At 39.0% G+C, this 25,469-nt stretch overlaps 1 protein-coding gene and 1 long non-coding RNA gene across 8 annotated transcripts in view; one reads left to right on the plus strand and one right to left on the minus strand.

Moving 5' to 3' along the window:
* ATXN7 (ataxin 7) overlaps nucleotides 1-25,469 on the minus strand; it is a 124,384-nt gene that overhangs the window by 76,230 nt on the left and 22,685 nt on the right. For 3 of the 7 annotated variants that reach the window (XM_039880522.1, XM_039880523.1, XM_039880520.1), the window contains exons 2-4: nucleotides 20,459-20,557; nucleotides 8,357-8,701; nucleotides 8,053-8,121 (exon numbers count right to left, since the gene is read on the minus strand). In XM_039880522.1, coding sequence (XP_039736456.1) covers nucleotides 8,053-8,121; nucleotides 8,357-8,690 — 403 coding nt within the window. In that variant the 5' untranslated portion in view covers nucleotides 8,691-8,701; nucleotides 20,459-20,557. Of the gene's footprint in view, nucleotides 1-1,564; nucleotides 2,045-8,052; nucleotides 8,122-8,356; nucleotides 8,702-9,095; nucleotides 9,412-20,458; nucleotides 20,558-21,934; nucleotides 22,070-25,469 lie in introns of those variants that run through there. The other 4 variants (XM_039880519.1, XM_039880518.1, XM_039880521.1 and 1 more) reach the window with 3 other exon arrangements.
* LOC120616988 (uncharacterized) lies at nucleotides 9,582-20,721 on the plus strand. Its single transcript, XR_005656739.1, has 3 exons — nucleotides 9,582-9,719; nucleotides 10,233-10,377; nucleotides 14,994-20,721. It is a non-coding gene; the product is annotated as an uncharacterized LOC120616988 (long non-coding RNA).

The raw sequence follows: 25,469 nt of genomic DNA on the forward strand, positions 1-25,469 counted from the left end.
CACCATTATTCCCATTTTACAGGTAAGTTAACTGAGGCATAGCAAAGCTATGGAATTTTTCTCAAGTTATTTATCCACTGGAGATGAGATATGAACTTAAGTTTGTTTAACTCCAGAACTGGAGTTCCCAGTACTGCCTTCCTCATTAAGTTGTCCTTTGTAGCCTTACCACATGGAACACCTTTTCTGTATAACATCTACTAACAGCACAAAGAAGCAGGGTTACATGGAAGATGCTTTGGAAAGCTGATTAAACGAGGCAATGCAATGTCCTTCCTAAACCTAAACTTTCTTCAAATTTAAAGGACTGTCCTTTATGCCAAAACAATGGTCTTCATACTTTTATGGTGGTAGGAATTATATATGTGTCAAATTTTGTATATTATAAAATGCTAGCAACCCTATGTTTGGTCTCCAGTTTACTGCAGAAAGTTTCTGGCTTAAAGTATAAAAACCTAAGGATCACTGACTACAAGTATTTTTCTTCTTTTTCTGATTCATGTCCCTCCCCTCCCCCCCACCCCCCTACTAAAGTTCAGGATTGTGGAAAACATCTGAATAGCCCGGGAGGGGAATATTTTCTGTTTTAAGATTGTGAATCTAGTTAATAATGAACTATTACTTTTCTCTTGCCATAAGCTTATATATAAGAGGAAAAACATTTGATGTTAGCATGGTCTTTATTACATGAGGAACAAGAACACTTAATTTAGTTTTATGTCATGAGTGCCTGAAATGCAAAAACCATTCTTCTCCTTCTCTTGCTCATTTATAATAATCCCTGTTGTACAAGATGAATATAAATGTAATCTTCTGCCTTTCTCTCAAAAGTACAGTAACTCCAACTGTTAAGTCTACTAATAAGCTTCTTTTTCTCCTTAGAACTTCAATCAAAAAAATATTTTAATAATCAGAGGGGCACATTTATTAGACACACTGCCATAAACTTTGAATATCAATGTGATTAAAAGCAATCTTGTGCTGAAATGCTATTTAAATAGCGAAATTTCACTTCTCCTTTTTTAAAAGATTTTTTTTTTAATGGCACAAATCCCAGATGATTGTTTGCTATCTGCTATAACCTTAGCTTTCATTTAATCTTTTTTAAAAAGCCAATTATTTCTAATGCAAACTGCATGCTTCCCCTCCCCCTCAACAGATTTTCTATTTGTAACTGCTAAATACAACATATAGACTGCTGTAGGACACAGCAAGGAAAAGGCTCTGATATTTTTATTTAAAAAATTTTTTGTTAAAGATCAGTATTTCCAGCCAAGGATAAAGAAAACAAAGGTCATAGCAACCTGCTCCAGCTCATGAGAAGCAGACGCATATTCTAAAATAGGCTTGGCACAGCAGAGGGTTAAATATGTGGGCTGTGGATTAGGCAGATTTGGGTTACAGGGCTTCTTCCATGCTTTGTGATCTTAGTGAAGTACCTTACTTCTTTGAGTCTCAGTTTCCCCCTAGGTAAAATGGAGATAATGGTAATACCTAAATCAAAGAATTGCTGTGAAAATTACATAAGGTAAAACTTGTGCTGGCAAAGAGTAAAATTTCTCACCAAACTTGAGATGTCCACGTACATTCAGGAACATTGTAAGATGTGGACATGAGAAAGCAGAATGTCCTTCTAAGGAAGAAATAAGACCACATAAGATGTGGGCCATACTCAATAATGTTGCATAAATTCTTTATGCCTCTCTCCTGAGATTAGAGTTTACCAGAACCAATCAAAACTAAATGGAATACAGCTTCAAAACCCTATTCTATTATAGGTAACTTGCATGGTTTCCAGTAACTGCAAAGCCTTAAGGGTTGAGCAATTAATTCAGCATGGATTGTGCCAGGCATCATACTTTTTAGCAAGAACAAAATTGTAAAGATATGGGATCTAAGGACATTATATGCCCTCCTCATCAATCAAAATGCAGATTTGTTTCCTGGTGAATCCATTTCATAATTCTCAAGACCTCCGACAGGGTTTCGACTTCTCTAAGCCAGCTAAAGGGCAGAAATTCTGTAGAATTTTAGGTAACCTTCTGAATATCCTATAAAAGTTATAGATTCTTTCACTGGAATATTTACATACCATCCAGGAGCTTAGCAGAAGCTAAGCAACATCCTCACAGTCCAGGGCTCTTGCAAGTTGGGACAGTAACAGCTCTGTTGATGCTCTGTATTTGAATTGCCCTGAAACAGGTATATGCCCTAGAAAAGTGGTAGTGAATGACAAAAGCAAACAAAGATAGGTACCTTCTTACACAAAAACATTTCTCTCTCTATGTATTTCTTTCTAGCTCAACATATTTCTTCAATATTGAATAAACTTTCGCTTTAAGAATAGTGAATTTTACTACTGTGAAGATTCACCCTATCAAAACAGAAAGTTCAAGAAGTACTAGAATCATAATCTGTAGAATGATTTTCCTTTTATTAACCGAGGGATCCATTACAACAGAGATAGCAAACTTTTTTTTTTTATAAAGAGCCAGAGAGTAAGTTTTGGACTTGGGGCTATATGGTCTCTGCTGCACCTACTCAACTCTGCTATCCACCGTATGGAGATAGCAGCCACAGACAGTAAGTAAATGAATGACAGTGGCTACGTTCCACTAAAAAGTTAATTATGAACACTGACATCTGAATTTCCTATATCTTTCATATGTTATGAAGTAATCGTCTTTTTTGACTTTTTATTTTAACCATTTAATAATGTAAAAACCATTCTCAGCTAGTCTGCAGGCAGGATTTGACCCACAGGCTTTACTTTGCATTAAAATAGCTAAAATGCCACAATCAGGAGAAAGACTCCCTGCTGTAAAAGTGAGTGTCTCTTCAGGTCTGTAGGGGCTCTTTCACTCCTGGGTTAACGCAGACTTTACAAGTCGAGAATTATACACAGGAATTGTCAGGAATGATGCTGCCCCATCACTGCAGCCCTACACTCATTCAGGGAAGCTCAAGTGTGGGCCACCTACAACCAAATCACCTCAGTCCTCCTTAAATGTGTATTAACCCATTTCCTGTTTAGAAAAAAAATGCAGCTCGGCATTAATTTTATATGAACACGCTCTTTGAGGCTGATGCAAATCTAACTAGTTTTCAAAGTGAAAATATAAAAAATGTTCTTGGAGTTATTTCTAAACAGAAATACTTGTTTCTAATCCTAATGTAACAGAAATGTATACATAAATCAGATTCATCATGAATCTTCAGCTAACAACTGTTTCAGAACCATGTTAACGCCATGCATAAGAATGCCACGTTTTCCAGGATTTGACATTAGTGATCGAGATTTACTATATTTTGTAAATGGAAATACTACTAAAACAATGCTATAAATAGAATAACGTCATTTGTTTCCAAAGACTATTGATGTAGAGTGGTGCGAAAATGATAAAAGTGAGATATTTTGTGGCAAACTTGGGTTTGGGCTGTAATCCATGAGTTATCTCAGGGTAAACGCTGCAGCCACAAGCGCCTCCAGTGTGTATTCTCGGGCCAAATGTGAAACGGGTTAATGTGATTCTGATGCAGTGAACTTGGATTTCACTATTCCTGTCTGAGGCTTAGTTTTGATCACCACTTGAGATGTAGGCAGACTGCAAGCACTGCCACCTGCAGAACCCTTACATACACTCATGGTGAAGATCAAAAATGGCAGCGTGGCTTGCCTCGAAAGAAGGCACCAGAGCACTTTAATACTCCATTTTGCAAGAGATGAGCTGAAGTCTATGGAAACATAAAAAAAGAAAAAAAGAAATGATATGATGTCTGGGACACGCCTCAAGCTAATTCAGTGTGGAGAGTGGGGCAGAGATGATACAATTGTGCCATGACCCAGCTGTTTAAACTGTATGATGAATACAAGGGGGCTGGCTCATTAAAATATTTTCTCTACTTTTGTGTATTTCAAACTGGCCATAAGAAAAGCTAGGGCGCGGTGGGGAACACCAGAGAAACCCTAGAGAAAAATAAAAATGCTCTTTACTTCAGGGAGAGGGTTTTATGCCTATAATGTAGCTAACTTTAACAGCACTTAACACAAACATCTACTTAATAGTTTTCAGTTAACTATAAACTACTTTCTTCCTTAGGAAAGAAAAAGGTAGTATTGTTATGTTGACTCTGTCTTGAATGAGGCTACCCACTACCCTAGTCTGTCTTTTTTTTTTTTTTTTTTTTTAAATCTAGCTGCTGGTAGGTGTCAACTAGCCTCTTTTTCATCTTGCCCTAGGCTCGATTATGTCCCTGCTATGACAGAAAAATCACTTGTCATCGAGTGTGGATATCTTACTGGGTTGCCATCCTACTCCCTTGCCTAAATATCAGAGATAAGAGAGGTGCTGTCCTGTCTGCACTCTTTCTGGAAGGTGTAAATGGAGTGCTAAACTCTGGACAGCGCAATAGGTAGTGCTGAAAGACAGCTGCTGGACTCCCCTGGGGCCATAAAGCTCACCTCCCTAAGAATACACAAAATAGGTGTTTTGTTTTTTGTTTTTTTTTTTAAGAGTCACAACACAGTGGAAAATTGGTCACTTGACACCCTCATCTTTGAGTGACTCAGTTCAATTTCACTGAGAGCCCAATTCATTCATTTTTTTGGCAAATATTTACTGAGCACAAACTGTGAACGAACTAAATATCTCTCAATCAGCCATGCACCTGTCCTCTGGGAGTTTACACTCTAATGAAAGGCCATCACATAATACATGCTTTCACATGGTAATACAGTGTTTAGAGAAAGGAAAAGGACAGGGTACTTTGATATTGTACAACAGGCTTAAGAGAAGGTAGGGATGGCATCCCAAAGAAAATGTCATTTTCCAATTATACTTTTAACTCCCACAGGAACACCATATATTTTTTAAAATTTGCTATGAAATTAAAGTATTTAATGTTTTCCTTTGTAAAGCCTCTTAATATGTTCAGGTACTAATACAGAAATCTTAATCAGTTATTCATATTAATTTCATCTAAACATAATTTTGTGAACTCTAAAATTTCACAAATCACCTGGAAAAAGAGTAATTTGTCTTCTGAGGTTAATCATTTGAAAGAAGTCAAACTATATTGTCAATGTTTTTCTACTAAAATCAACTGTGCAATCAATATTACAAATTATAGAACAAAGCAAACAAGGCAATAAAAGCAGATGAAAAATAGACTGACCTCCGAAAAACACCTGAAATTTTAACCTTAACATCTGCCTATCTATGCTAATAGGAAGAAGGAATGATATATCAGCTAAACCACAAATAATCTCACTTCCATATAAATTAGGAAGTCCAACCATTCCCATAGCATTAACCCTTGGGCAGTCTTGCCATGAGGAAATTAGACAAATAAGCTACAAGAGGAAAAAGAGAGAAAAGATGACAGAGATTTCAGCAGTTTTGAATTTGGGGAGTAGAGATATGTGAAGCATCCTTGAGAATCCAAAAGAAGCTATGGACACCTGCTCTGCACATACATACCATTTTGCATACAATTTCAGGGGACACACATATCAGTTTGCATATAATTTTAAGGGAATTATGACCCCCCTGAAGCCCATTCAAGTCCCAGGTTATAAACTCTTGACCTAGATAAATATCAAATTAGGACATCAGGTCTCAGATTATCAGTTGAAAGGGCTGAAAGCTATTAATACATAGAGTCATTTTCAATATGTTATCTAATTTAATTTCAACCCCTACAACCACCTTGGGAAATAGGTATTACCATTTCCTTTACAAAGAGATTCTGATAGGTGAATTAATTCAAGGTCAAGCAACCTTCTCTCACACCCAGGTTTCTAACCCCTAGGTCCTCAATCATGAGCTAGAAGAGTATTCAAGAAGTCTAGTCCATATTCCTAGATATATTCCAAGATGGAGAATTTTTGACTTGTAGTACTTTACTCATATGATCAACTTATCTACTTATCTTGTCAATTTAATCTCATTGACAAGAAAAATTTAGAAATTTCAAAACATCTTTTCTTAGTAAGAGACAATTGTAACCAAAGGCGAAGAATAATTGTCTAACAATTTTTGATAATTTTAAAAAGTATTTTCATTTTTTAAGCAGCCTGATATAAGCTGTTTGTTACAAAAATAAAGGCCCACTGCTTGAGTGAATATTCTCAAGACTGGATTTTTAAACTGTCCCAGAAAATCCACAAATTCACACATGAACCAAGAACCGAATTAAAAACTTCAGTCTATACTTGAAACAGGCAGGCAGACTTTCAGATGACTGGGACACACTTCAGCATCCTCTGAATGGTTAGCGCAGCTTAAAAAAATGGTACCCCTAACAATCACTAATTATTTGATAACTCTGAAGCACACAACCAAATCCATGACCCCTTTGTGCATCAAGAAGGTAGTTAGGAGGTCTTAGAGCTTCATGGTAAAACCTGCTAATGGATGTGTCCCAGCAGAAAACAACAAATACAGCAAAAACGGGTCCAGGCCACTAAATTAATTGGGTCTCAGTCCAGACCAAGTTGCCCAGTGAAACACTAATATACTTACTCATCCTCTATAGGGAAATTACCAATAATTAGCACACTGTTTTCACACAGATTTAGAAACCCTTTGTGGGAAATGTATCCACACCCAGAGAATGAAAACTAAGAACAAGAGCAGGTCAGGTCCTCTAAAGCTCTACTCCAACTGCTTCCTATGAGAGTTGCCACCTAGTGATTTTAATTTTTTAAGCCCAGGCAGGCTGCCAATTCAACAATAAAACCGGACTAACAACTGACTTTTCCTATTGCAACATCGCCAGCAAGTCCTGTGTTTTCCCTCTCTTTCCTTTGCTCTCAAACAGCAATTCTCTTTTTCAAAATCAACTAATTTGCTCTATAATCTGTTCCAATTGGAAGCTCTCAGAGAGCTGCCAATGGAATCACTCTTTCTCCTAGTGCCAAGAGGCCAACAAGTGGCCAATTCAAAAAAACCAAAACAGTGAATGTGAAAAGACAGGCACTAAAAACAAGAAATACATGTGAAGACAGTAACAATGAGCCAACTCTGGGTTTTAATATGTTTTACTTGCCAAAATTCTACTTATTCTTTGGCCTCGGACAATAACTGTGCCAAAATAAATGGCTACACGTGAGAAATAAAATTGCACAAGGGAATATAAACTCAATATTTTGGATTCCAAACTTTACTCAATACCTTGTCCGTAGTTCTGCTGAAAAAAATAACTTGAACTGAATCTAAAGTTGACTGGCCTCCAGAAGTCCCTTTTGACCAGTGTGTCCGAGACTGGCACAAGCATTAGATAGATGGCAAAGCTGACTAAGGAAAAAGAAAATCTCAAGGAAAAGTCTGACAGTTTCTAGATAGCTGACCTGACTTTCGTCTGGAGCCACATCTGTAACTACAGGTATTTCCCTAAAAAAACTTCTACCAGTTTTATTAAAAACTGACTAATAATTAGACTCTGATTTCACTTTTAGGGCACTAAAGGCTTGTTTCACCATATAAAATTCTGGCCTTCCCCTTCCCCCCATCTTGGCAACTCCCAAAAAAATCTGACCAACTGCTTTTCAGTTGTGATGATCCTGTTGAACTTTTGTAAGTTAAATTCCATAAAAATAAGGCTGCACAGGTAAAGTATCATCTTTAAAGTTCAAAATTAATTTTGATTACCAGCGGAAAATTTCAGATGGCAAGGTTTCCTTTCCCAGGCCCTACAGCATTTGTGTAAACGCTTTCTGAAGTCGAGAATTCCTTCCTCCACTGGTGTTTCTCCAAAAGGGGGTCAAACCTGAACTCAGTGCAGGTGCCCAGTGCTTATCACTGAGCCATGCTGCTCATGCTGCACCAGGCCAGGCCTCCACTGAATGATTCCAGGACGCTCTCCATCACAGGAAGTCCCCGGAAACCAGATTTGCCAAAAGCTCTCTCTGTCCTCCTGTTTCTTTCTCCTCAGGCAGCATCCTCTCACGGAGAGGAGTGGGTAGAGTGGGCAAAAGTACCCCGCCCTGGTGAAGCCGGCAAGGAAACTTTCCCGGAGCTTGCACAAACTCCTTCAGGGAGCTAGACTCACCTTCACGACAGAGCCCCATGACTTCACGGTTTTTCCCAAACTCCTTGAAACTTTCGTCCAACTCCGTCCCTAGGAGATACACACACACAGGAGGAGGGGAGAGGCAGGTCAGTGGCCGGGAGTGTGACGCACGCTCACGCACGCATGGAGTAGGTGCGGGCACCTCTGCGTTCCCCAACCGAGCGATAGCATCTCTGACCCCCGAGGGGGCTGGTCACAGGAGAGGGCAGGTGGGGGGAGGGAGGAGATGGGTGAAGGATTGGGAAGCCGGGGGCGTCGGGGAGAGAAAGGCGTGGACACTCACCGTCCTTCCCAGGAAGTTTGGAAGCCTCGACCCACAGATTCCACGACTGTCCCAGCATCGCTTCGGGACTGGGCAGGGGCCTGCGCTCCCCGACGGTCGCCATTGAGGCGGCGGCCGAGGTGGAGGCGGCGCCGGGGCCGCCTTCCTCCGGCCGTAGGCGCCGCTGCGGCGGCGGCGGCGGCGGCGGCGGCGGCGGCAGCGGCGGCTGCTGCCGCTGGGGCTGCGGAGGCTGGGGCGGCTGCTGCTGCCGGGCGGCCGCGGCCGCTGCTCCGCCCGCTGCCGCCGCCGCTCGGCGCGGCTCCCCCCTGACGTCATCCGCGGCCCGCTCCGACATTCTTTCCGATCCTACAATATAACAAAAAAGGGGGAAAAGAGTCGCGCGGGGGACGCTTTTAAGGAGGCGCCGGGGAGTTCCGGCAGCGTGCGCGGCCCGCGGGCCGGGTGGGGCGCGCTGACAGCGCCCCCCGGCCACCCAGCCTCCGTAGCCCGCCTCCTCCCCGGCCACCCCCCTCCCTGGGCGCAAAGTCCGCGGCGCGGGCTCGCTTTCGCTTTCGACTCCGGCGGCCCCTCGGGGGAGGGGATGAGGCGCTAGCGGCCCGCCACCGCAGCTCAGGGTCGCCTGCCTGCCTCTGCCTTGGAGAACCTGCCCGGAGGCCGGCGCCCGGAGCTGCTCCCGCCCTGCTATGGCTACCCATGGCGGAGAGGGCCGAAACGCACCCCCAGCCCTTGGGCTGCCCACCCTGAGGCCGCTCGCATCCCCGGGCCAGGCCCAGCGGCCCCGCTCCTTCCTTCCGTCCGCGCGCCCGTCCGAGCGGCGGCGCCCGGCCGGCTCCCTTAAGCTGAGGCGCCTCCCGCTGCCTCCTCCCCCTCGCCGGTCCCTCCCTCTTAGCTCGCTCCGGCGAAGTTTGCACGTCAAGCCCCCGGAGTGGAGCCAGGGCGAAGTCGGAAACGCAGCCACCTATGGAGAAGCCAGACTGCCGGCCCCAGGGCACCACTACTAGTGTGGTCGCGGTCGGACCCTCCATTTCTGGGGTCCAGACCGGGGCGGTTGGAGGCTCAGGCGCTAGTGCAGGGAGCACTGAGCTCTCCACTCGCGGACGGCCGCGCAGCTGTCAAAAACATGAATGGGAAGTTGCCGCCGAGCGGACGCCTGGCGTATAGGAAACCACCGGCAGGCAAAGAAATGCGACCCAGGTGCCGTCCCAGGTGTCTGCCCGAGGCCCGGTCCAGTGTTCACCTGATGCCCACCACTGGCAGGTCACAGCGTGAGCCTGGGGTTCTTGAACTTCTTGTCCAGCAAAGAGGAGACCATGAATCAGTGTAAGATGGAGTGGAGGAGAGACCGAGGCGAATCCGTTTACAGGTTGTAAAGCCGCTATCCCAAATTTTTCTATTTCCCCTTCCACTGCTCCTGAAAGTAATTTATTCACCCCGAAAAAAAAATCTTGCCATTTAAAAATCTGATTCATTTTTAATTCGAGTTATTAGTCTCTCAGTCTTTATGGCAAAGATTGGGGAGGGCGGGGAATCCAGGGCTTAGGGTAATGTACAGCATTCCAAGAAAAATGTGTTTAGAAAATACTGTTGTCTGTCAGATCGAGTTCACTATATTAAGCACTAACCCACAAAACTTAGCAACCCCCCCCCACACACACTGCACCCAAAATTTTGCTTAAGGGATAGATAAAGATAGCAAAATAAAAGGCTACTTAATGAACTAGAGCATGCGAAAATCTGAAACGAAAGATTTTGATGATCATGTTTCACATAGTAATATCAGCACTCCTGTGGCACGTGTGTCTTGGTTGCTTGCTTACAAGTGTTTTATCTAGGTGGGGAGGAAGCAAGTTTATTTATTTATTTTTTTTTAATCTAGGACATCTGGTGTGACAGAGTTGTCCAACTTCTCTGCTAAAGAAACAAAGTCCAATTTGCAGAAACATAAAAACGTTGAAATAAGTAAAAACTAATATGGGAATGTTATTGCAACCTGAACTCAATACAAGGCTCTTGTTAAAAAGGTTTGTTTTAAGTTCAAAATTTATTTTATTTTATTTTTTATTTTATTTTTTATTTGTTTATTGATTTTATTTATTCATGCCTACAGCACCAGGTTCAAAATTTAAAAGCTTCCCAAAAAAATGAGGTTTTTTTTTATTTTAAAAAGATTTAGAAATAAGTGTATAAATTTTTTCTGTATTGCATGCAAACATGTTTCAAAAAGTGAAACTATGGATGCTTCCTGTCCTTATCTAAGAAGTAGTAAAAACAAAATAATAAAGAGTAGTAGAGCATCGATGAGAAAAATGCATGGGTAAAACATATAATTCCCTGGGTAACAACAGGGTTCCTAACTCCTGACATAGTACCTCAATCTTGGATGTCCCCAATGCAGACTTTTAATTTTTCATTCATCCCAAATCACTGAAAAACTGTAGAATTACATAAAAACATCCACCTTCTCTGTTTTCCTAGATTAAGTACACAGTTTATGAATTACTTTGAATTTTGTAATTCTACATTTAAGATAAATAAAAATTAGAATTTAAATGGCATTCGGAGCTGCCATTAAAAAGAAAAGCTTAGTGCCACCCAGCTATATAAATATAAAAGGAAACTTATTTATTGAGTACAGCCCTTATTTTCCTTTTCACCCTGAGAGTACAAGGTGAGAAGGAAAATAAGGGAAAGAATGTCAAATATGAAGTACAGTCCCACTTCCTCAAGATATTGCTTGATTCCCCACTTTGAAAATACCTTTTCAATACTTGATCCCCCTGTGAAAATAGTTTAAGATTCACTAAAATGACTTCTAGTCAATGGGCAGCATTATGGCAATGTTTAAGCTTCAACTTTTGTCCTTAACCCTGCTTGCTACCTTTTTTATTCTTTATAGCTTTTTAATGGTTTAATAAAGAAAACACAACAAAGCTTAAAATGAAAAATACTAAGTATTCTCTTAGCATTATGATAGTTATTAAGAGAAATTATTACTAATAGCAGTTAGCAATTATCGAGCACATATTAGGTGCCAAGACTTGCTACAGGTACTTTCTCAATTATTAAGTATCTCAATTAATATTCACAACTGTGTAAGATAGAAGTTGTACTGCTTAAAATTTACAGATAAGGAAAATGAGGGAGGGCTCAAGCCAGTCTGTGTTCATATACTGGCTCTTCTACTTGCAAGATGTGTAACCTGAGCAAGTTACCTAATTTATCTGCACCATAGTTTCTTAATGTGTAAAATGGAGATAAAGCCAGGTTTCTTCTGAGGATTATATGAAAAGATCCGTGGAAAGCACTCAGTACAAAGTTTAACATAAAATAAACACTATAAATAAGTGTCGTATATCAAACTGAGCAATTCAGATCAATTATCTGAAAAAGTTATTACTAAACTGAAAAAGATGTGAGGACCAAGAAAATGATAAGCAATTCCTGACATCTCTTCTGCTACAGCTCAATACATTTTACCACACTCTCTTCATCCATAACTCACAACCCCTTCTTGATCAAGCAGTTTCCGATATCCATTAGTTGGTCTGGATTTCCCAATAGTTCAAGTGAGTCATCAACAAAAGTCAAAACTGCTAGTTAGGAAAGTACTGTGTTCTGATACTCACATTTGGGCAATATTTAAAAAGTGCTCCTTATATAAAAGAGCACTGTTCAAAAACAAGAGTACAAAGAACCTGCTGACTTCTTACCTAAATACCCCTCCTCTACACTCAAAATATAAAAAGGAAATGACCAAATACAACTTACATTCATTTAATATAATTAGTTTAATATAGCATAAAATGTGCCTTGTATGCTATCAATCAGTTCTGTCAGTGTACTTCTGATGATGTCTTGTAGCTCGAGGATCTTCAGGATCTGTCTACACAGATAAGTGATGTTTTATAAGGTCTGAGTAATGAGGGCTCAATTTATCAAAGTTCCTGATTGCCTACCACATACCAGACATTCTGCTAGGCACCAGGGTGAGCACAACAAGTGATTTCGCCAAGGACATGAGAAGAGTAAGGAGAAGAGGAAAACATTTAATTTATCAAAATACTCTTATGGAAAAAGCTGTCACTACCAATTAGATTGTTTGTGGCTTAAGACCTAGGCCGTCAGAAGAGAAATGCTGCCAAGTTGTGAGCATTTCATCCCTTACAGGGATGTATTTAAAATATGGCCTTACTTCACCATCCAAATTTAGGGATGTTCCCAGCAGGTGCCAAGGGTAACAAGGTCTCTCTTTAAGAGAATGATTCTTTGCACAACAGATTCACTTGTAAAATGCTTTGTTCAAATACCAAAGGCATCACTAAGTGGAAAAAAAAAAAATTGATTACTCCAGTCTTTAAATCTGGTTTAATGTAAAATGGCTGAAACTTTCCAAAAAATTTCTAAGATGCAAGATGCCACACAGCTAGCCTTTTTATTTAGAAAAAACCACTAGTCCCAATACAACACTTTAATAAACTTGAAAACCAGCAACTACAGTATGTTTATCCGTGCAAATTACAGGGTTGGTAACAGATTATCCATTATCAACCCCAAATGTTATTTCCTTTGAGTAACAAAAAACTCAGATCCACTGAATTAGGAATGTGTTGGCTTTGGTTTCTTTATGTCCTCCTAAAATTGGCTGAGCCTGTGTTCATATCCCCTCTTTCTCCTCTGACCACACCTCTCTCTTTCTCCAAAGGGAGCCACGCTCTCTTCTGCATATGCGGTATGACAGGCAAGGCCCCTCCATAAACTATGCTCCCTCTAGTGAAATATGGTAACTTACAGTCAGTATTCCTGTAGGGGGAGAACAGTGGAAGGAGGAAATTGAATTTATCAGCTCAGTCGCTGGAATTGCTGAAAATCACTTGCAAAATTAGAAATATAAATAATTGCTAAAGTGGAGACTTTTAAAGGGTAATTATCTTTTAAAAAGACAACTTGTACATGTATTTATTCTACAAACTATACCATTTGCCAAGAAGTTCAAAACTTTGAATTTTTAGTTTGTTTTCTTAATCATATGTGTGTTAACTGCATACAAATTCTCCCAAGGAAACATTTGCTAGTAACAGCAAACTTTTTGAAAGAGAAAATTTAAAAATACGCTCATAAAAGTTAATAAATGATAATTTTTAACCTGAATAATACCCAAATGTTTCTAGGAATTTAATACTAACCTATAATTTTAAACTATTGACAAACATGATTTAAAATCTTCATTTAAAGCCTTCAGGTAAAGTAGTTTTAAAAAAATAGAAAGGATTAAGTTATAGAGAAAGAATGGAAAGTTGGACCAACATTTAGCTATAAAAAGAGGCTGACTGTATAGAGTTCTAGTGCACTGCCTCAGATGCAATAAAATGCAAAATTAAACATGCAGTTAAAAATAATTCCCTATGTCACCTTTGTACTGATACAGCTTTCACTGAAGTGACTGTAAATATCACCATCTCATGGGCCCAGCGGTTAAAAGCATAGGTTCTAGAGCCTCTGTGCTTGTTTCCTCGTCTATATAAAAGTAAAAGAGAAGCATCTACTTTATGAGGAACATTAAGGAAGTTAATAGTGCAAAAGCACCCTATAAGTGTTAGCTATTATTAGCACCATGCTGTCACATAGTAAGCCCCAATTCTAATCTATCCGTGCTACACTGTCAGAATCAGTCTAGCAGAATGAAGCATAGCTTTAGTTATGTCAGTCCTTGCTCTAACACTTGAGGGGCTCCCCACTGACCACTGAATTCAATAAACACTTTTCTCCTACCACTCAAGACCTTCTACAGTTAGCCCCAGCCCCAGCTCTACAACATCTACAGTGTCTCCTCTAGCAGGCACTCTACAGTCCAGCCAAAATGACCAACTCATAGCTTTAAAACTTCCTATTCCAGATCCCAACTCCCAAGCCTTTGTTCACATGGGTCACGCCATCTATAATACTTTCCTTCCCTTGGCTGAAACTCTGTCATTCAATCAAGTCCTTCTTCCCATTCCATTTCCTTAAGAAAATCTTTCCTTGCACTAAGCATATGGGAACTCATCACCACCACTAAATCATAGGACTTCATGAATGAGATTAAGAGCACATGCTCTTAAATCAAGGTGGCACCGCGATATATGCTTACTCTCCCAGGGATCAACGGTTTGCAGTCCCAACATAAGGGTGTCACTTGGAACTTGTAACTCACCTTCCCACAAACCGTAAGATGTGTGGGGCGCGAGGTCCCCAAGCTGAGCAGCAAACTGCCTGAGGGCTGAACTCTACGACTAACAATGCTTGAGTGCTAGTTCAAGAGGAAAGGAACACTGATTTTTCTTCCCCCTTTCCTCAGCAAAGTTCCAACTCTAAGAAAAGTTATAGATCCAGCAAATGAGACCCCCCTGACTTTTCCACATTATTTATGTACACCCTGATCCAGTAGCCCATCTGGGTTTATACTGCTTCTCAAAGGACAGACCCTCCCACAAAGGCTTGCATTCTCCTTCTACCTCTAAATTAAAACACACAATGAATATACTCCCATGGCCATTTTGATTTTAAATGGCACCATCTGTAGTGCGAGCAGTTTCTGATCCTTTATTTTAAACTATCACATCTATTTTAATCTCTCTTTTGATCAACATAAAATCTCCAGGACCCAGAGACCTTGATCATCTTCACTTTCTACCACATTCCTCTCCCCACTAAAGTGCTTTAAGTGAAGGAACTTCAGGAGCAGAAAAGGTGAACTGAAACAAAATTGCTACTGATGAGAAATCTACCTCTGCTACTTTCCAGAGCTTCTTGCCCCATCTCCACTTCAGAAAACAGGTATTTTCACAAAAGAGGGTTTTTTCCCAAATGATTTCTGGGGGCAGTAGCAGCAGTGTAGCAATCACAAATGGGTGGTTGGTAGGTTGGAATTCAACTTACCAGGTATTTCTTTAAAAAGAGCCAAATAGATAAACTGGACTTCATAAAATGATTAAACTTTTGTGCTTCAAAAAACACCTTCAAGAAAGTGGAAAGACAACCCAGAGGATGGAGAAAATTTATGCAAATCATATATCTGATAAGGGACTTGGATCTGGAATGTATAAAGAACTCTTACCACCCCATCCCCCCCATCAAAAAAAAAAGACAATATAATTTTCAAAATGAGCAAAAGATGTCAATAGATAATTCTTCAAACAAGAAAATACAGATGACCAACAAGCAAATGAAAAAATTCTCAACAGTATTTATCATTAGAAAAATACAAATCAAAATCACAATAAGATACAACTACATACCCACTAGGATGGCTATTAATAAAAACAAATCAACAAAAACAGAAAATGACAAGTGCTGGTAAACATGTGGAGGAATTAGAATTCTTGTACATTGCTGGCAGGAATGTAAAACAGTGTAGCCCCAGTGGAAAACAGTTTGGCAGTCCCTCAGAGTTAAACACAGAATTAGAATATTATCCAAAAATTCTACTAGCTGTATACTCAAAAGAATTGAAAGCAGAGACTCAAAGAGATACTTGTACACCAATGTTCATAATAGCATTATTCAAAATAGCCACAAAGTGGGAACAACCTTAGCGTCTATCAACTGATGAATGGATAAATAAAATGTGGTATATCTATACAATGGAACATATTCAGTCATTAAAAAGAATGAAGTACTAATATATGCTACAATATGGTAGAACCTAAAACTAAGCCAAGTAAAAGGAGAGGCACAAAAGGCCACATACTGTATTATTTCATTTAGGTGAAATATCCAAAATAGGCAAATCCAGAGACAGAAAGCAGATGAATGGTTTTCAGGATCAAGAGAGAGGAGAGGATGGAGAATGACTGCTTAATGGAAACAAAGTCTCCTTTGGGGGCGATGAAAATGTTTTGGACCCAGATAGAGGTGATGGTTGAGCAATATGAATATACTAAGAACTATTAAATGGGCGAATGTATGGTATTTGAATTATATTTCAATAAAGTGATCTTGTAAAAAGCCAACATTAAAACTTCGAAAATCTTACACAAAATTCCAGATTGACTTCTCTTGAAAAATCTCAATGACCAAATGGTCTCTCATGACAACCATCAGTTGGAACTGAAGCTGGTTCTGGAGCCCATCTCTGCCACTGCCTAACTCTAGACATGTTTCATCTCTGCCTGAGCTTCTCTGTAAAAGGAGACGTAATAGTATCAACCTCATCAGGTTGTTATGAGGAGTCAATGAATTAATATGCTTAGAAAAGCACTTGGCACATAATAAGTGCTCATTAAATGTTAGCTACTTTTATATCTTATGATATCTCATCCTCTTTATAATCGAGATAAATGGCATTTTCTTTTCTTTTTCTTTTCTTTTTTCTTTTTTTACAAATTAAAGTATAGCATAAAATGTAGAAGTCCAAAAGAAAGAAGTGGAAAGACAGTCAAGATATAAGAATTTAAAAAGCAACACGTAAAATAGTATGCATAGTACATGCCTATTTTTGTGAAAAAGCAATAATGATGATAATGTTAAGTCTATGGATAGAAAACAATCTAGATAACTTTAAACTTATGGGGAGGAGAAAGAATGAAAGAATGTAATTAAGGGGCTTTTTATTAACATACATATTTACATAATGAACTTTTCTAGCTTTATTGAAATATAATTGACATATAACATTATGTAAATTTAAAGTACACGATGTGATAATTTTATATATATATAAAAATATGATCACTACAATAAGATCAGTTGACACATTCATCAGCTCACACGGTTTCCTAATTTTTTTTAAATGATAAACTTTTATAACCAGGAACTATAATAAGAATTTTTTTTAAAGAAGAAACTCTAAATAATTTTGTTTGATACTTGTGTGAGATTGTCACAAAATTCTACCAGCTGAGTAGCAACATCACCGACTGATAAAACTAGGAACCATTTGCTTTCCTTTGAAACCCAGGGACTGTGATTCCTAAAGCACAAACCCCTCTTCAGTTTTCTTCTTCCTTATGGAGTATGTATACACTGCTGTATTTTACTGCTGCCAACAGAAAAATTCTAAACTCCTTGGCCTGGCAGGCAACACCTTTCACTATCTGGCCAAATATCCTTTTTATAGCTTTATCACCTATCACTCACACTTACAAAAACTCCACTCTGGCTAAAGACATAAAACACATCCCTCAAATGTTTTTCCACATGTAATTAAAAAAAAGAGAGATAAAATCCACTCAAAATTTATCATTTTAACAATTTTAAAGTGTATAACTTAGTGACATTTAGTATATTCACAATGTGGTACAACCATTATCACTACTTGGTTCAAGAGCATATTCATCACCCCAAAAGGAAACCCAGTACCCATTAAGCATCCCCCCTCTCTCATCCCTTCCCCAGCCCCTAGAAGCCACATCTGTTTTCTGTCTCAATAGATTTGCTTATTTTGGATATTTCTCATAACTGAAACCATATAATATGTGGCTTTTCATGGCTGGCTTCTTCCAGTTAGCATAATGTTTTCAAGGCTCATCCATGTTGGAGCATGTATTTGCAATTTATTCATCTTTATGGCTGAATAATATTCCATTGTGTAGAAAGATATACCACAGTTTTTTAATCCATTCATCCGTTGATGGACATTTGGCTATTGTAAATAGCTGTATGCCATTATCTTTCCCTTCCTTCAGTTTCATGTGCTAATCAAAGTCAAGCTTTCATGTGAGTTTCAAATCAATTCTTACCTTCCCCAGCTTAGCCTGGTCCAAAGTACTCATCTTTCTCTAAATTCTTCACTACTTCTATACTCGAGAGCAAATTGTCAGCATACGACAGAATCCCATAGACTATTTGAATTGACTCAAACAGTTTTCTTTTCTTAAATTAGTTGCTAACATTGAAATACTCAAGAAAAATCATTAAAGTCAAGATTCCAGTTCCCTTAAAAGTCTGGAAGGTCTCTTGCCTGGGTTATTGCAGTAACCACAGTTTAACTGGTCTCACTGCTTTACCTTGCCCCTACAGCCTTTCTCAATACACTGTCCACAGTGGTTTCATTAAAACAGAAGTCAGATAAAGTCACTACTCTACTCAGAACATTCCAGTGGCCTCTCATTTCTCCCAGAGTAAAAGCCTATGAGGTAGCATACGCTGGCCTTGTACCCATGTGACTTTTTCCTATCACACTCCTGCCTGCTCACTTAGCTCTGGCCTTCTTTCTACTGCTTAGACAACTCAGGCAGTCTTCTGCTTTAGAATTCTGTAGTGGATGTTCACTGGATCCCCAGATAGCTCAATGGTTCACTCCTTCACCCTCAATGCTCAGATCTCACCTCAAAAAATCCTACCCTGACCACCCTTATTTAAAATTGTAAGCCCTCATCAGCACTCCCAATTTTCCTTATCCCGACCTTCTACTTCTAACCATTTATCATCATCTAGTATAACAAATAATCTATTTACTTATTGTATTTGCTGTCTATTATCTGTCTCTTTCCATTCAAAGGTAAGTGCCACAATGGCAGGGACTTTTGTCCCTTTGATTTAATGCCCAATGCCCAGAAGAGCACAGTATGTTGGTAGGCACACAATAAATATTTATTGAATGGATACTGGGTTTACAATCAGCTGGCGCTGAAGAGGGGCTGCCCTTTAGATGAATTTGACAGTTCCTCTCAGTTCTACCAGGCCCATTTCATTCCTCTACCTGTCTGATCCCTACAGACTTGAGTTTGTGACACTTCTTTTTCCCCTGCTCCTTGTCATTGACTTCCTGGTATCACACTAACCTTTTCATCAGAGGATGTCTTAATTGTAGTCTGTGGAAATTACCTATTATTCTTCTCTTTTCCTCCTCAAGGACAATCTCTTTGCACAGAGTAGAAACTCAATAAACAGTTTTAGACTGAATTGCTCTTTTGGCATTTCTGTTAATGTTTCTTCCATACCTTCCCCCTCAATTCTCACCACTGGCAATTGCTGACCACCATCTAGAAAAGCCCTGCTTTTCTCTTCTCTGGCACAGAGAAGACATTCCACAATGAATGCCATCCTTCATGATGACTTTGATGATCACTGAAGGATACCTCTACATTGCTGCCCTATCGGCTTTAGGCCAAAATTTTAAGGGCCTATTTTGAGGGTGAAGACTTTAGAGCTTCACAGTTCTGTGTTCTTCTAAACACCTAAAAAGAACTGCCATATCCTTTCTGGAGCTCCTGTTTCTTTTTGGTAAGGGCCAAAATATTATCTTTCCAAAATGCTTCCATCTTTGCTACAGTTGCCTAAAACCTGAATGAGGCATTACATTTGTTGCCTAAATACATAAACTGATTAATTTCAGCGGCTGAAACTCCTTTGGTCTTTCTTGTTTGGATTCTGTTTAGTTTTATCCTTCAATGACTCACCTTAAACCGCGTGTTAACTTATAAGCCCCCTCATTGCTTTTAGGAGTAGATGGGAGGATGAATCTTTTTAATAAAAATTCCTTCAGGACTTTTTCCTCTTTCTCACATTATATGAAACTTACCATCCCTCCTCCCCAAATAGTAAACGCACAATGGCAAACATGTAGTGAGGAACTCCATTAATGGTGGCTGCTAGTTTTATAATGATCTGGGACTGCTCATGAGCACAGAGCCATCTGGTGGCTGAGCAAAGGCACTGGGCACAGAAAGTGTGCCTGCAGAATTCTTGCCTGTTTTACAATTTGCTTAGGATCTTCCCAGCCCTGAGTAGCCCGGTTTACATTGCTTGTGGAGAGAAGAAAACAGGAGCCGAGGAAAGTGGAGCTAGAGAGAAACACAAGGACATATCTTTGGACAACTTCCTCAGAAAAAATTAATACAAATTTTTTGGGGAGAGAGAAGGGGTCCTATATCCAAAGTCTTCCTGTAATTGTAATGAATTGCACGAGGGGTATTTAGCAGTTTTTGTTTTTATAAAACCTAATAATACTGAACTCTTAAATTCACTGTCATTTCATATTAGTAAGATCACATTCAGGGTTATGCTTAAAATCTGGAACCTTACTCAGATATCTTAAATTTAAAAACTATCACCCTTTGGTATAACTTACTCTATTATAATCGGAAGCATCATATTTATTCAACTGTTGGAACAGCCAGTTACCTTTACTTTGGAGGGCAGGCCAAAAATCCTGATCGATTTACCAGAGGATCTTCATCTGCCGTGACTGTGGAAGCTCTTTCTTTTTAATTCTGTTCAGATCTACAAAGACAGAAAAGGGGCAAAGGGATGAAACAATGGGTAAAGCTAATAGGAAATCTACACTCTCATTAGTTAACATGTTTCAAAATTATATGTACTTTGAAATGTCAAACTGTTAAAATCTGAGACATTACCAACTTTACAATAAATGCAATTCAGTTGTTTTTTGTGTTTTTATGTTTTTTTTGTTGTTGTTGTTGTTTTTTTACAATGAACTTAATCGGCTATATTTACAATAAACTAAGAACAAATGACTATTCAATATTTATACAGAGTCAGGCTCCTGGGGCTTAAAGTCATTGTCTATAATGCCACTAATGAGTTTTCACTTAATTTTTTAAATGGCTATTCAGAAAGCCAGTTCCTATGAAACCTATTAGCACCACAGATTTAAAAACACATAAATACACACTGAATAAGATTATTATTTGGAGAGTTCACCCTGTCCTTTATCATCCAGCAGTTTATAAAAGCAATTCATAATACTATAAACAGGAAACAAAAAATCAATTAAACTATCTTCCTAAAAAGCACAAGGCAATTGTGTTCCATTATCTACATATTTCTGTGCACACGTGTACATATATTTTTCAAGTAGAATGTGGCTACTTGAGTTAAGGAGTCAAGGGACTGGAGATTAACAAACCAGAGTTAGAAATTTAACTGGTTTTCAAGTGTGACCTGTAGCAGTAGAGAAAGAACAGCAAATATGGGCAATGACACAGCTTTGGAGCAGATGTTGTTAAAGTATAAAGCACAAGGCAGCTGATTTCATATGAAAAATTCACTAGTAATACACTTCTCTTCCTATAATCTTCACTGGCTATACACCAAGGTCAGGTGACAGGAATATTGCTTTGATCAATTTTTATTTATTTTCATGTACTTGAAGATGGTAAGTCAAATTTTTCTATGGTTTGAGATACTAATAAAGCATCTCAGAAAGTCAGTAGCTGAAATTCTATGCCATATTTTGCACATTTATTCGTAGTTATCTTTATTGGCCTTTAAGTTATTCCTAGATCATATCCTTCCTCTCTCCCTTTTCTAGATAGCTTGTTTTATTCATCCACAAAATGTTATTCAATAACATAATCATTCAGTAATCATTCCTACAATCTTTATAAGCCAGATGTTTCTCTTCCCTAGATTTCTAATTCTTATCTTTTAAATTTTTTCTGATTTCCCTTTTAGTGTTCCTTTTCTGTCTTATTTCCAATAAAAGTCACTATCTTGCTTAACATGTCTGTCCTGAGCCAAAACTAATTTCTTTGCAACCTTAATATTTAACAGCTTTGCAAAATCACTCAAAGGAAGCTACAAATTACCAGGATAGAGAAGGCCAATAAAGATGTTATGTTAGAGATAACCATTCACCTTGCTGACGGTGATTCCTTCAGTATACACGTGAAGTGGAGGTGGAACAAAACCGGCATCAGATTAAACTCTGCTTGATCTTATTTCACTAGGTCAAGCTATTTTTCAATTTTCCATCAGGATGCTCCAGCTATATCTCCAAAGTATCTAAGGAAGTTGTTAGATTTTGGATGCTATGAAATTGTACCCAAGGTAGTATTTGTCATTAAAAGCATTCACCATTTTCCAGCCCACATACCTTAAAAATGCGTTAAGGGAAATCCTATTCTTAGAAGAAAATGGTAGTGCAGTTACTAAAAATAAGCATTTAAAAATAGTTAACTTCTTAGAACAGTTACAAATCTTTCATAAGGACAAAAAAACCTACCATGTGTTTGTATATATTCTCTCATTTCATTTTCACAATGACACTGCTTAAAAGAGCTGTTATTATGACCTCCATTCTACTAGTGAGGAAACAGACTGAGGTCATAATTTGCTCAAGATTACCAGGAAAATAAATAGTTTGAAATTGGAACTAGACTGGAGGCCTTTGATGCTATTTAATTCCATTTCAGTACACCAAACTGGAAATTAAGTTGCTTAATTTTGTTTTGCAAAGAGAAATAGTTTAAAAGGTAGATTGGGGAACATTTTCTAAGAATAGAAACATAAAACTTGATAGCTTTTATTCATTCACCACCTACTATAACAAGCATTCAACAAGGATAATTTTTTTAAAAGATTTTTTTAAAATGACAGTCAGCGATGGGAGAGAAGGAAACAAGAAGAAAGAAAAGACATAACTTGAGTGTTCTCCAAAGTCCTGAACAGAATATATTTAATTTATTTGCTCTCTTTTTTCTTGGGGAGGAGAGGGACAAGATTGTACAAGAAGTCTTTCTTTCAGAGTTGTTGCCTAGACCATGGTGACCCTTTTTTCCTCAGCGCTATGTAATTCTCGAGCCCATGTCAAGTCCTATTTGTACTGTGCGACACCAAACTCCTCCCAAAGCTGAACACATGACCCAAACTGAGATTCAATTTGTTCTCCTTGGAAATAAAAATCTGAATGAAAAGGGTCTACTCTGGTCTAGGCTGCAAGCTACTCCTGTGGTAGGTACTCTCAGTCTATAGGAAAAAGCCAGTCAGCAAAGAGAGAAAAGAATAAATGCTGCTGAGAGTGAATTGGACCCAAGAGGCCACCTAGCCCCAGAGGAAAGAAAGGGAAACAGTTTCTGCCCAGGGTTTCTAGGTCTTTCCTGACCCAAGTATAGTCCCCCAGAAGCCCAAAGCACTCTCTTCCCTAAGGTATCAAGAATTCCCTGGACCTGTAGAGAAAATGGCTTCCTTCTTCTGAGCTTAAGTCTTTTTGAATTAATTTCTGATAACTGCAACAAAAACTGATCTTGCTCAAGACAATTAAAACTTTTGTATTAAAAAACAATAGAAGGGCAGATATCACTAGAATTTGTTATAAAAGGAGATCCTGAGAACTGCCCAAGGGTTCTGAAAAATCTTCTCATTAGCTTTAAACAAAGAAAAGCCCATACTGTTACATGGGTATTATTATATCAACTTTTATAGAGAAAATGACTTATTTTCAAGGAATAACATCTGTACGTCCTTTTAAGACTCTGAGAGCCTTGTTGAAATTTAAGGCATAATCTGGGACACTCGTTATATAAGTCTGTTAAAATTAAGCAAAAACCTACCTACCATGATAAGGAAAAGAAAAAAAATAGGCTAAACGGAGTCAGTCTTGTTCATTTCTTAAGCCTTCTTAAATTCTAGGCAAACCATGATGCTTTAATGTGAGACTGGCACCTTGTGTGCTTACAGAGGCATGAAAAAGAAAAGAGAGGTCCAGAGAGGTGGGCCCTACAAGGAGGACAACACAAGTTTTGACTTGATTCTATCTGGTAAGTTAGAGCTGAGGAAAGACTAACACCTATCTCTCCATTCTATACATGAAAAGACTGAAAACCAAGAAAGGTTTTACTTGAGCTGGTTTATTTATTCAATAAAAATGTGTTAAGCATGTGCTCCAAGCCAGGTACTGGGCCTGGCACTACAATTGGCAGTGTATTTAGCTGAGCTGCCTAACTCCCAGGTTATGCATTTTTCTTTCCACTCTTTGACCCTTACAGCAAACAGAAAGTTCAGAGGCCTAAAATAGTTAACTTTTTTTGTCTGTCTGTTCGATGATCTTACGGGCGGGGAGGGAGAGGTAAGGAATTTGGGGCTAATATTTAAAAGGTAGAAAGATTTGCATAAAATTCCATATTCCCATTTTTTCTTGGAATGTACAAAAATCTGGCTACTAAGGCCAGCTCTCTTACAGCCTTGTGTCCTAGGCTGCCTCTTGTCACTGGGCATGCACTTTCTAAAATACCCACCTATCTTCACCACTTATTTTTCTTCCACGCCTGTCTCCTGTAGGCAGCCAAGCTTGTGACCCTAAGTCTACGTTGTTTTCCTAAGATTCTTCTCCCAAATGAAAAACCACAAACCAAAAAATTTTAAAGCAGGTTACATGTCAGCTGTACGCATATTCTACAGAGATATGAATTAACATGGTCCCTAGTTCACTCACTACCCTCCTATCCAAGTTTCACCTTGCTTTTATCCTCACAGGTTTTCTCCTTGGCAAAGCAAATTTCAGAATGAACCTCTACACTCCATACCTGTCTTTTCAATCGTGCTACTGGGTATCCCCCCACGTCCCCTCTTCAAAAGTCAGCTGGAGTTTTTGCACCTAAGCTACAGGGAATGCTTTGAGGGTCACTCCACTGAACATCAAAAAAGAGTTTGCAAACCTATCTGGTAAAGAGGGAGATAAAATCATTTACTAGAAGGACTCCAACACCTCTGGCCTAGGTTTCAAGGATACATTTTAGTCTCTGCAGTCAGTCTTCCGGCTCTTTCAACCCTTCGTGAACTCCTCATGTAAATAGTGTCTTAACACTGTTAAAGGAACCTCCATTTTCTGACAGTTTCTACATATCCACACACATTCACTCCTCTCCTCTCTCCAAAGTGTTCAACACAGCCATCCTGCGTTCTCTTGGCAGTTTCAGGTCTCTCATGTCAAGCCCCCTCTCTCCCAGGCTTCACTGAGTTTAACTGGGCTCCCTCTCCGTTTAGCTGAGAGGTCAGCAAGCCATTTTCCCAACAATTGTGACTACAGTACACTATTTCGCCGTTAGTCTAAGAGAGAACCAAAAATATAATAAAATTCTAGTTCTCCAGTTTGTCTCTGAGCAAAATCCTTGGTCAATTCAGTAGATGTGTAGGTTGATTTACAATAGCACATAACAATAATAGTGGTAGTAGCAGCTAATATTTACTAAGCACTTATCATGTGCCTGGTATTAACAAATAGTAAACCCAGTATTAACACGTGTCATCTCACTTAACCCTCCCAGATCTATGATATAGGAACTTTCACTACTTTAACAGAGAGAAAACTGAGACTTGTGAGATGAAGCCAATAAGGGGTAGAAGTGAGGCAGTCAATAGTAGAGCTGAGCTTAAAATCATTCCTTCTTTTGCC

The sequence above is a fragment of the Pteropus medius genome, unplaced genomic scaffold (assembly GCF_902729225.1).
Source record: "Pteropus medius unplaced genomic scaffold, Ma_sr-lr_union100, whole genome shotgun sequence".
Classification (NCBI taxonomy): Eukaryota; Metazoa; Chordata; class Mammalia; order Chiroptera; family Pteropodidae; genus Pteropus; species Pteropus medius.